The sequence below is a fragment of the Ornithorhynchus anatinus genome, chromosome 3 (genome assembly GCF_004115215.2).
Source record: "Ornithorhynchus anatinus isolate Pmale09 chromosome 3, mOrnAna1.pri.v4, whole genome shotgun sequence".
NCBI lineage: Eukaryota > Metazoa > Chordata > Mammalia > Monotremata > Ornithorhynchidae > Ornithorhynchus > Ornithorhynchus anatinus.
Genome location: NC_041730.1, coordinates 75,010,933 through 75,023,970, shown reverse-complemented (window position 1 = coordinate 75,023,970; position 13,038 = coordinate 75,010,933). Strand labels below are relative to the sequence as shown.

The following is a 13,038-nucleotide window of genomic DNA, read 5'->3' as shown; positions in this document are numbered from 1 at the left end:
TTTTCTATGAGGTTTTGAGTCTTCACATGAATATTGTTTAAGATCTGCTCTTCGGTGTGTTATCCAGCTTGCAATTGCTATTGAACATTCACTCTTAAGTGACATTAACTAGTCTGTCCAGATGTTGTGATTTCTGAGCAGTCTCGATTTGCATTTTCTGTGGCTGAACCTTTGGATTGTTTACCCTGTCCTCATCCATCTTTTTCTGTTTTTTGAGGAAGGTCAGCCATCTTCTGAGTGAGGCTAGACCTTGGTTCATGAAGGCCCTCAACCAAAAGGAAGATTATTCCCTGGGTCACCAAGAGGACTCCTTTTCCCGCTTTTATTATTGTTGTTATTATTGTTGGATTTTTCACTTACTGGATGCCAGGCCCTGTGCTAAAAGGATTTGGGGGTAAAATCTGACCCAGTCCCCCTGTTCTACAAATGACTCACAATCTCAAAATGAGGAACAGCAGTTATTTTATCCCCATTTTACAGATGAATAAATCGAGGCCCAGAGAGGAGAATTGACTTGCCCGAAGCCACCCATCAGTCCAGGGGCAGAGCCTGGATTAGATCCCAGGTCTCCCGACTCCCAGGTTTATGCATTTTCCCACTAGGCCATTTAGTTACAGCAGTGGAGTTTCTTCTCCTAGGCCAAAATTTTTTGCCTATGGTGACCCTGAAAGCAGATGCTTTTTCTGAACTCACTTTTGAAGACGGTTCCCAAGGACATTATGCCGCCTACCCCTCCCCCCGCTCATCCAAGCCGCCACTGATTCTGACAAGGAAGAGCCCCTCATCTGAGTCCACTGCAGGCCTAACCCCAATCCTCTAACTGCTTCTCTGACATAGATTCTTATTTTTGTAGTGTTTGACGAGAAAAAGAAATCTTTGTTGGGACATCTGAAGAAATACCCAGAGAAACTCATAATCCACTGTAAAGATCTCCGAGTGTTTCACTTTTGTTTGAGGTACACGAAGGAAGAGGAAGTTAAAAGGGTAACTAGTAATGGGTTGTTGTCCTCATCTTACTATTCCCCCCCCTTTTTTTTTCCTCTTCAGATTTTCCCCTCAGCCTTCTGTGCTTAGCTTTCACTGTTGTGTGATAATTGCAGAAGAAAACCATAAAAGGCTCTAGAAGATGTGATGTCACTCTAGATCCCAGGTAGCCAATAGAACTTTGCTAAATTAGCATAAAGCGTGAGTCTTTCCTATGTCGTGTGCTGTCTCGAGCCTCAGAGTACATAGGCAGTGACCAGGCAGAGCGAGGATGACGATAGAATAGGGAAGGTTGCTGAGGGTGGAAAGGGTCAGAATCAGCCCTTCAACAGTTTGCTCCTACTGCATCAAGAGATGATGTCCAGTGACAGTACACAAAGGTTTAAGGCAAGAAATGTTAGAGGTAGTACACGTCATCATCAGTGGTTTTTATTGAACGCTTACTATGTGCGGACCACTGTACTAAGCACTTGGGGGAGTACAGTACAACAGAGTTGGCAGACATATTCCCTACCTAAAATGACTTACAGTCTAGAGGTCACATGTGTTTTGAAGCTAAACCTTTGGTTGAGTAGCGCTTTTTGAGATCAAATGCCTTCATATGTTCAGGGAAAATTAAGGTGGTGTAAATTTGGGCAAAGAGTGAATGACTTAGGGTCGATTTCACTATGTTCTTTGTGTTGAGTCGTTAGGGAAATTTGAGAACATTGCCCCGCAGCCTTTCACTGCTCCCATGCTGAATATTTCTATGGGACTCTCTAAGTACAAGTGAGTCAAGTTCCTCTGGGCTATTTTGATGAAAGCATGCATTATGCACATGCTTTCATGTTTGTGTTCTGCAGATGTGTCTGGGTAGTAAGAGGATGAAATGATACATTCTGTTGCCAAGTTTTAGTTTTGTATACTAATGGGAGACACTTAGGATGGATAACTACAATCCACAGTAGACCCCAAACCTCAGTTTAAACCAATAGCTCTTATCATTTTGAGGGAACTGCTAACGGGTCAAAACACGCAGACTTAGGTTTCGTCGCCTCTCCCTATTTAATAACAACCAGTAGATTTTGGGCAGTGGAAGAGAAGATAAACTGCCCAGGACTTCAATCAGGTTTTCCCACCAAGGGTACAAGAATGCCTGGTGAGATGTGCCAAGACCTCAAACAAAGTGGAGAAACAGTACCTGGTGGGGGAGCTGAGAGACTGCTCCCGTTTCTACCACTGTCCCTGGCTTTCCAGAAGTTGAACCTCTGCAGGGAGGACAGCAGAAAGCAGTCCAACGACAAAGTCCTTAGTCCTTAAGGGCAACCTGTCAGTGGGTATAATTTCTGGCCTGGAAAATCCCCAAGAACGGATACTACCGTGGCCTGTAAATTTGTTCATTTGTAGACTGTAATCTCCTGGGATAGGGATCACATCTACTAACTCTGTTGTGTCGTACTTTCACAAATGCCTAGAGTAGTGTTCTGCACACAGTGAGTCCTCAATAAATACCGCTGATTGAATGTATTTAACTTAATATATACCTTAGATTTACTTGAGATACTAGTTTGGTGGTGGTAATGATTTTTTTGAGCTCCTGTGAGAGCAAGGCACTATCCTGTGTGTTTGGTAAAGTACAACAGAGGTGAGATATATTCCCAGCTCGCAAAGAGTTTGTAATAGGTTGGTAGACTGTTGTACCAGAGCCAAGGAAATGTACACTAGGAGTAGGATGAGATTCACTGAAAGGAAAACTGAATCCATTTCTCTATTTTGCTAATATTAGAGCTGAAAATGCATTTTAATGTATTAGCACTTTGCTTCATCTACTCTCATCATCTACGGAAAATAGCACAATATTCAATCCCCGTTTTTTGCAAATGGGAGAATTCAGGTCCAGAAACTGTATTTTGTCTGAGGTTACCCAGGTAACTTGGTGGCAGATCAGGACAAGCGTCTGTGTCTCCTCATGCCATTTCCAATGTTCTTTTCTCTAAAGACATCAGATCTGGGGTGCAAATCATTCTTAGTCTGGGACTCTGAACTCTCTGTTCCGGTTAATTGTTCTAAAAACTTAGGTTTAAGCATCGTTAAATGGTATCCTGAGATGTGAGTATAATTAGGTGTGTCTCTTGCAATAGCCAAGTGCTGAAAAAATTCTTACCGAAAGAGGTCATTCCTTTTTTATTTGCATTCTGCAGGCTTAAGAGGTGTATATCTTCCTAGACTTTAAAAATGCACCCATGAATTGCTAGTCTCGGAAATCTTTGACCATATACCTAGAAATCTGCTAATTGAGTAATGGTTGGGAAAGTTGGATGCTATTGATATTTGTGCATATATAGCAAACTAACTTTCTGTAGGATTTCTATGCTGTACTTGCAAAAATTTAATCTTACTGTCAATTCAGAGTTCTGAACTCAGCTCTTCTAGTCTCTCCTTTTCAAACATCAACTCTATATACTGTTCAGTTGAATAACTGCATTTATTTGGTCTTTTCCTAGATTGTCAGTGGCATAATTCATCATACCCAGGCTCCTAAATTGCTTAAACGCTTGTTTCTGTTTTCCTATGCAACTGCTGCAACAAGCAATAAAGGTAAGCATCTTTTGGTTTCAATTTTTGGAAGCAAGTGAGAAAATGCTACTCTTTCCTACCTCTTTGTCATTTTCAACTTTTGTGTCTGGCTCCTTTTGGATTTGAAAGCTCAGCTTCTGGTCCCAAGCAGCAACATAAATCCAAGAGCAAGTAAGCGTCCCCTCAGTTCCCAAATGTGTGTTGTATTAGTCTTTAGCTTCTAACAAATTGTTATTGAGTTATGAAAAGACATAAAGAATAGATCGTGGCTTTTTAATCCAAAGTGCTCAGTGTCATTATTGGGATTCTTTCTCCCTTTTCAGTCTGGTTGTAAAAGTTTCTGTAGAACCTTAAGGAGTCTCCTAGAATGCAAACATTTGGATAATCAGAAAATTCTGGGAAAGTAGGGAACAAAGATATCTGGAGAATGGCTTTGGTTAAAATAAAAACTTGTGGTTTTTCTTCTGTAGTTCATGAGCTGGGAGAAACATTAAAATTGAAGGATTTTCATCTTACCCTGCATCCATGTTTCTCCTTCCCACTTCCCCTGTAGTTGCATGTTGTAACATGGGGCTGAGAAAGGTTTTATCTTTCAGGCAGCTGTTCATATACTCACATATGGCTAATACACAAGGTTTGTTTCAACTTGAGTAAATATTTCTGTGCAGAGGTGATTCGAGGGTTTCAATGCTGCACTTCACCCTTTAAAAGCATGAGTCTGCATGGGTAAAATTCCATCTCCAAGTGGATTGATCTTGAACTAAGGGCTCACGATCAATCAGTTGTATTTATTGAGTGCTTCCGGAGTGCAGAGCACTGTACTAAGCACTTGAAAGAGTTCAATATAGAGAGTTGGTAGACATGACTTCTCAAGAAGTCATCTTTCTTGAGATTGCTCGTGCGTGTATGTGTTTGGAGTGCATCCTTGGTCCTGACACCTAATCCACCCATACGGTCATACAGTAGTGTTAGAACCTGGGTGAATTTTTCAGGGCAGACAGATTTGTTTGGTGCTTTCCAGAACCCAGTTCTGCTGATAGTAACAAAAATCTTGGTATGGTCTATAGGTACATTGTAGAAGTCTTGTTACTGTCTCTTGTACTTTCCTGTGTCTAATGCACATCTAAGTTCATGTGCGCTCTGCCACTTTCTGGTCGGTAGCCACATTATGATTCCAAGTGTGTTTGATGGATTAAATTCTGTAGTAGCCTGTTTAGGAGTCCTCTGGCTAGAATCTGCTGTTAATGGAGAGCAGCGTAACTGATGTAACTGGACATTTTGCCTTTCTTCTTGAAGATGATGGTGGCATCTTTGAGATCCTATGGTATTTCATCAGTGTCCCGTATGTTGAGGCAGAGTTTGTGCAAACGGTCCCCACTGGATTTAAGCTCCTTGAGGACAGGGATCACGTCTTCCAACTATGGTGTAGTTTCCCAAGCACTTATATAGTACTCTGCACACAGTAAGCACTCCATTTTGGAGTCTTTGGCATTGAGTCACCCTTGGTGCCACCTTTTGGCTTTGCCCAGTATATCGACAGCTGCCTGGAAGACAACATCACAGAGAATGGCCTATATGCTGTCTTATGTTAGTGATTGAAATGTGATTTTCCTTCTCCTTTACCCCTTCGGAGCCAAAGAAATATGCCCAGAAAGAAGACCGAGAAACAACCATGCCATTTTGGTGCTCTCCCTTTTCCTGGATTCTTTCATTCACTTATTAATTCATTTGTAATTTCTTGAGCGCTTAACTGTGTGTGAGAAACTGTGCTAAGTGCTTAGGAGAGTACAGTACAACAATAAACGGACACATTCCCTATTCAAAACGAGCTTACAGTCAATATGAGTCTGATGCAGAAAGAGGGCCTCCTACCCCATAGTAACAACCAGGCAATGAGTGTGTTGGAAAATACTTGAATTGTTCGCAAGTTAAGCAACAGTTTTATTTTTCACTTGGACTACTCTTGCTGAGTTAGCATGTACCTACTGAATGCCAGTGTATTGATGAATGTGGCTGAAGAGGTCTTAGTTTTATCTTGAAACCCAAGGTGAAATAAATAGATTTTCATCTATCTAGTCCTTTTTTTCCAAGTACAATATTGGTGGTCTGATGTAGCAATATAGAAATATTTGGAAGGTGTTTGGATGCTGTCTTTGAACCTCAAAGGGATCCATTATTGAGGGCCACCCTGCAGCAAACTGCCATCAATAATAGTGTTAAATGTTGATGGACAGCTGTAATTATATCAATCACACTACAGAAGAGTCCTCCGTAATATTTCTGACAGTCACAGATTAATAATAATTAGTAATTATAAATAATGATAATAATTGTGATATCTGTTAAATGCTTACTATGTGCCAGGCACTGTTCTAAGCGCTGGGATGGATACAAACAAATTGGGGTGGACACAGTCCCTGTTCCACATGGGACTCACAGTCCTAATCTGCATTTTACAGGTGAAGTAACTGAGGCACAGAGACGTGACGTGACTTGCCCAAGGCCACACAGCAGACAAATGATAGAGCCAGGAAAAGAACCCAGGTCCTTCTGATTCCCAAGCCTGTGCTCTATCCACTAGGCCACACTGCTCCTCGTAGGAATCCCATATAAAAGAGATATATTGTGCTCTGGGTGTTTTTTACAGAATCTAGACACTGAAGATTTATCAGTTGGGTTCCAGAACACTCGAAACCCATATTAAGATTCTGGGAAAAGCACCTCAATAATGAGGAGTCAAGTAAAGATGGTAATTTCAGTGTCCTCTTTTGGTGACAAGTTAAAATGATACTTCCATAGTTAGTACCCCAGAGACAATTTAGCCTAGCATCTCTAATTTATGCTTCTTGGGATGATATTGGGGTGCTTGGACCATTGAGGTGTAAGAGCTCTGAAGGCACCATACATACTTGGAAGTTTTAGTGAGATAATTAATGGTGTTTATTGAGCACTTACTGCATGCAGAGGACTATACTAAGTGCTTGGTCTCCCAATACAATACAACAGGGTTGGTAGACACGTTCCCTCCTTACAAGGAACTTACAGTCTAGAGTGGAGTAAGAAAAATAACAATTATGGTATTTGTTAACTTATGTGTACTGTTCTAAGCACTGGGATAGATGCAAGGTAATCAGGTTGGACACAGTCCCTGTCCTACACAGGGCTCACAGTCTTAATCCCCGTTTTACAGATGAGGGACCTGAAGCACAGAGAAGTGACTTGCCCAAGGTCACAGAGTAGACAAGTGGCGGAACTGGGAATAGGACCCCCAACCTTCTGACTCCCAAGCCTGTTGTCCATACACTAGACCTTGCACAGGGCACAGGGATCGCCCAAACCCTCCTGTGGCAAGCAAGTCTGAGGAAGTGCACAAGGTTGCTCAGCACCTGCCAAGTAACTCCCTGCCAGAAAGGGCAAACACAGTTTTGAATGTCTTTCCACGATTTAGTTAACAGTTTCTGAGTTCTTTGAACTTCAATCTTGGCTTTAATTATTATCTTCTCTGCTTACTTTGAGTACTTCTCGCTTTGCCAGGCATTAAAGAATAGGTCAGTGTTTGGATCCCCTGGTCGTTCTCAGGTGGTTATTCTCATCAGTCCAGTCTCAATGCTTCCTGTCTGCCTGGGCAGAGAAGAGAAGCACCATTCATTCTTTCCTGCTCCATCTCCGGTGGAGCATCGAGGCCTGAGTGACACTCTCCTCTCCCTCCCCACTACCCTGGATACCAAGTAGGCCCTGACCAAACAGAAAGGAGAAGATGAGGAATAGTACAAACATTAAGAATGTCGCAACAGTTGAACCTGTCGGACTCTAAATTGGTCTGCTTCAGCCATGAAAAACCTGAAAACCTCCCCTTACCCGTAACTTAGAGGCATTCTCAGTGTTTTTGGTCCTTGTTCTATTTTGCCATTTTGCTGTTTTTATCATTTCAGTCTCTCTTTGTGTGTCTGTTTTTTCTTCCCTCCCCGACTAATTTTAGACTGTGAGCCCTTGTGTGGACCAGGGACCGTGATTAATTGACCCTCCAGTGCTTAATACGGTGTTCTGCACTTTTGACTTTCAGGTGTCTACCAAAAGTAGAACTCATCACTAACAAGCAGCCACACAGGTTGATTTTGGAAGTGCAGGTATCTGCCTGGAATCACTAGGAGGAGAGCGAAGAAGAAATAATAATAATAATATTAATAAATGTATCAAGTGCTTACTATGCATCAAGCACTGTGTTAAGCACTGTGGTAGATAGGTGAATCAGACACAGTTCCTGTCTCCCACCTGAAGCTCACTAAGTACTGGGGAAGGAGAATAGGCATTTAGTCCCCATTTTAAAGGCGAATAAACTGAGGTCCAGAGAAGTTAAGTGAGTTGCCCAAGGTTACAAATCAGGCAAGGGGCAAATCCAGTGTTAGAACCCAGGCCCTCTGACTCCCAGGCCCTTTTCACTAAGTCATGTCGCTTCTAAGCATAGATCCCTCAAGATTTCAGATCCTTCCTGGGTAGTTTACAAAATGGCAGAAGAGGCAGTTAGGTTACCTGCTGGTCAGTGGAGATCACTCTGTCCAGTTATTGAAAAATGTTATGACAGGAAGTGTTTTGGTCAGCTTAGTTGGAGCTCTGAAATGGGTTGTTTACAGCTTCCAGCTAGAAAAATGGGAGCTTGACACATTACTAAGTGCTTAAAAAATGCCGTAATTATTATCATTGTTTTAGGAGTGTTTCATTGAAGGAACACACTTTTCTCAATCACCCTTCTGTTGGTAATGCTAAAAGTATCAGATTTAATATTTTAACATCTGTGTCAGTGGGATTTTTTTGAACCACATGAATTATCATGTAGACTGTAAATATGACTGCTAAGATTTAGAACTAGAACACCTTTCTTGGCATGTTAAAAGACCAGTTTCCAGCCTTTTTAAAAATTATTATTATTATTAGAAAATGGGACAAGACTAGGAAGAAGTGGTGAATCTGTTTCTACATAAATAGTAATGATTTAATTTGGTTTCCTAAAGCATTTCAAGTGACATGGAAAAAGCTCCTAAGATTCCATGACCTTCATGAAATAAGTTATCAGTGAATCAGGGAGATCTGCTATTAGTGTTGTATTTTTAATTTTTTGTGTCTGTGTTTAGTAGTCATAGAAAAGAGAAACAAAACTGTGATGTTTGACACAATTAAGGATTGGCGTCAGGAGTTGGAGCGGACCAGAGGAAATATGAAGTATAAAGCAGTGAGTGCCAATGAAGACTACAAAATCTGTGAAAAGTAAGCTCTTACAGTGTTTTTTAAGTGTCTAGAGCCTTGAAATAAGTGCAAAGAAAGTTCACTCTATCTCACACTACAGATAAAATCAAGTTTAAATCGTGCCACCCTTAGATATTAGACTAGCAGTAATTGCCGACCTCAGCCACAGATAGTTTTTCTTTGAACATTTATATAATCCTTTTCCTCTACAAAGCTCAAGACATTTTATAAACTAATCCTTAGAATGGCCTGGAGTATGTCTTTCTGATTCCTGCTAGCAGATTTTCCTAAAATAGTTACTACTTAATGGTGTATTATAAGTGCCCACACTACTGTACAATGTCAGTTAATAGAACTGTTCCCTGCCTTCTAAGTGACTAATCTGAAATGACATTAACGTGGGCTAACTCTTTAAAAGACCCAGAGAACTCTGCAGACTCAGTGCATATTATTAAGTTCTTTTCATCATGTTTAGTTACAACCAGTAGTGCAAGTATTTTGTATATTGAGGGCATGAGAATTTGGAGGTAGAGAGAGAGAGAGAGACATTCCCCAATGTCTGACAGTTTGAAGATAATCAGATCCCACATGGGGCTTACATTCTAAGTAGGGGAGGGGAGCACAGGGATTGAATTTTCATTTTGCAAATGAGGCCCAGAGCTTGCCCAAGGTCACCTAGCAGGATTAGAACCCAGATCTAAGATACTCATAGAAAACTTACCCTGTCTTGGCAGGTGGTGTTGACTCTGTTCTAAATGTGTTGAGGTTTTGGGTTGCACTTAGATCATCCCCTTTTGAAAAACCCCAGACATTTCCATTCGTTCATTCATTCATTCATTCAATTGTAGTTCCAAGATTAAAGTGATTAATCAGGGCTGCGTCCTTATTATCAGCCTAAACCAGCTTTTCACATCTATCGCTCTAAACTGTGAGCTCATTGTGGGCAGGAGTGTGTCTGTTGTTATACTGTACTCTCCCAAGTGCTTAGTACAGTGCTTTGCACACAGTAAGTGCTCAATAAATATGATTGAATGAATGAGTTGAATGAATAACTCACTCAGGTGGAGGCTAATCTGAAATAAATAGTCAGGAGTTCTGGTTATGTCAACTTTAAATGGCAACCCATGTTATGAACGACTCCCAAAGAGGAATAATTAAGCAAATGTTAGGTGATTTTCTTAGACTGACCCCATTTTGAATAAATACATTAATATTTCACGTTCCCTATTTTCAGAACTATTAAAGGCGCCTATAGTGAGGGAAGAACAGTGACAACTCAAGGACCCCAGGCTAGTGATTACAGCCTCCCATCACCTGAGCCCATTCTGTTTTGACTTTATACTTGCTGAAGTCTGAGCTCCCTGGTTCTCGCTCTCCTGGCTGTGGTCAGTTTGAAGTTTCCCCCTTCTTAAGCGTGGGCCAAAGTAGCCCCCAGTTTCTGCTTGACTGACTTTCACCTTCTCAGTTGAAACCTAGTGCACTCTGCCTAGCGATTCTCTTGCTTGCCATCTACTTATGCTCAAAAACCCGCCACCGTCTCCCAGAAAGAATGCCTAGGCATTGTCTGGGAAATGCCTTGGTATTATCTCCTTTTCTTCCTTCATTTGCATTGTAGTAAATGCTTTCTAAATTTGAAATCCCCATTCTCTCAGTGTAAAAAGCTTTGCTGCCAACATCAGAGCGAGAAAAGGCCCAGACTACAATCGTGGGCTATTGTATTGTGCTCTCCCAAGCACTTAGTACAGTGCTTTGCACACATTAGGTACTGATTAAATACCACTGATTATGACACCATAAATCTTCATATGAACATTCGGAACTTCCCCACGTGATACTCTTGACAACACTTAAGGCTGTTTGTTTCATCCACTAGGTTTCCAGCATACTTCGTTGTTCCGATCTCTCTTCCTGAAGAGGATATCTCACGCTTCCAAGGAAAAGGCATACCGGTGAGCGAACAAAGAAACCTCAAGAAGCTTGAGAAAGTAGGGATTGTTTCAGGAAATGCCAGGATAGAAAATGTCACCACATTTTGGCTTTTCCTTAGGTTTTCCTTTAGGACTTTGAATTGTCACTCTCAAGCTTAGTAGTTTGGCCTTGTTCCAACTGGAACTCTAAATTAATGTAGGTGATCTCCCCAGGGGCAGTAAGGCCCAACAGACTAGTTATGAAAACTATTCTTGTCAATCTTAAAACTTTGCTTCTTTGAAGAAGACATCCTGAAAAAACTCTTCATGTTCTAAGTTGTGTGGTGGTAAAAACTGAAGTTAGCAAAAGAAGATTTGAATCAGAAGTCTGTAGAGTCATTTTACCGAAACCAACAGAAAACTCATCTCCAGTGCATTTAGAGAAGCAGTGTGGCCTAGTGGTTAAAACACGGGCCTGTGAGTCAGAAGGACCTGAGTTCTAATGCCGGCTCTGCCACTTGCCTGTTGTGTCCCCTTGGACAAGTCACTTAACTTCTCTGTGCCTCAGTTACCTCATCCATAAAATGTCAAATGGGGACTAAGACTGTGAGTCCCATGTGGAACATGGACTGTGTCCAACCTTATTATCTTTTATCTATCCCAGTACTTAGAACAGTGCCCAGCACATAGTAAATGCTTAAAAATACCATTCAAAAAAAAACCCCACAAAAACTTAGGTCCACCTACCATAGCGTGTGTTTTAGCTAGAAAGCTGTTAGAAAATTCAGGGATTGTTCATTCAACAACTCAGATCTGTTGGATACAGTGTGCTGTGGTGTTGAAAGAAAGGATGTGTTATGATGACCCATTGAGTACTGCAACACAAACCTTCCTTAACTTGAGGTTTTGTAAGAATGCAACTCCCAATTATAGGAGAACCGGAGATGTATTTAGAATGTATACACACACAATTAATCACACATCCCTTCTGTGGTTTTTGCCTCTATTGCCTCAGTTCAGGGATTTGAATATTATTCATTCAGTCAGTCATATTTATTGAGTGCTTACTGTGGGCAGAGTACTGTATGAAGCGTGCGGGAAGTACAATTCAGCAACTGAGACAGTCCCTGCCCAACAACGGGCTCACAGTCTAGAAGGGGGGAGACAGACATCAAAACAAGTAAACAGGCATCAATTGCATCAATATAAATAAATAGAATTGTAGATATATGCCCATCATTAATAAAATAAATAGAATGATAAATATTACATATATACACAAGTGCTGTGAAGCGGGGAGGGGAATAGAGCAGAGGGAGGGAGTCGGGGCGATGAGGGGAGGAGGAGCAGAGAGAAAGGAGGGCTTAGTCTGGGAAAAGGGAGTTTAGTCTGGGAAGCGGGGGGGCGGGAACCAAGCTTTCCCAGATCATTAATTTGGCACTCTGTTCTGATTGATTTTTAAATTTTTATGAATCCTAGCTTCTATAAGGAAATGTTAACATGCTTTTCCTCACCAAAAGAATTTACTAGTATGAGTTGCTGCTTAGAAAAGAAATTTGAAGTGACTACAATCTTGATAGACATTGAATATATACTCAAGCCTGCATAATGAAGGTGGGAAGGGGTTTTCCGAGAGAAACCCCAGGAAGCAGTACCCATTTTATCAATACTGTGTGATGGATTTATGACCCTTCCCAAACTTGCTGTTTGGGGAATTTTTTCTCCTGTTTCTTGTAGATTTGGTGTTGGTCTTGCCATAATAGCTGCGCTCTTTTGAAGATGTCTGCTTTCCCCAGAGAACCAGATGAAAGCACTTTGCAGATACAAAAAGCCTTCTTAGATGGGTCAGTAATAGTTATCTTTCATGACTTGTTTTTTATTTGCTTTCTTAATATGATTTATAATAATGCCCTTTGGAATGAAACTCCCTTTATTCCTTAAGGAGACTATAGAACTTTTGAATTGCATCCATTTCTGTTACTAGGGAAGACCTATGTTTTGGCAGCTACAAAACATGCCTACTGTTCATGCCTACTGATACAATCCCTTGTTTTTTTTGTAATTCAGCATATACAAGACAATTCACAAGCCACCTTATGAAACAGTGAAAACTGAAGACCTATCAAACAGCCTATCCTTACAAGAAATCCAGACTGCATATTCCAAATTTAAACAGCTTTTTCTCATAGGTAAGCTCAATTAAGAGCAAAACCTTCCTTTGAAGTGGAGAAAGATGCAGCATGAACAAAGAGAAAACACTTCTTGAACATCCTTATGAGGACAGTCAGATGTCCCTAATTGCCACTGCTGATGTATGTGTGGTGTACAATTTGGAAGCTGAATCCTGGGT

At 41.0% G+C, this 13,038-nt stretch overlaps 1 protein-coding gene across 1 annotated transcript in view; it reads left to right on the top strand.

The window, feature by feature from the left end:
* MTMR12 (myotubularin related protein 12) overlaps nt 1-13,038 on the top strand; it is a 74,301-nt gene that overhangs the window by 40,401 nt on the left and 20,862 nt on the right. Inside the window, 6 exon segments of the mRNA XM_029060357.1 lie at nt 854-984; nt 3,468-3,561; nt 8,673-8,802; nt 10,655-10,730; nt 12,426-12,532; nt 12,756-12,877. Coding sequence (XP_028916190.1) covers nt 854-984; nt 3,468-3,561; nt 8,673-8,802; nt 10,655-10,730; nt 12,426-12,532; nt 12,756-12,877 — 660 coding nt within the window.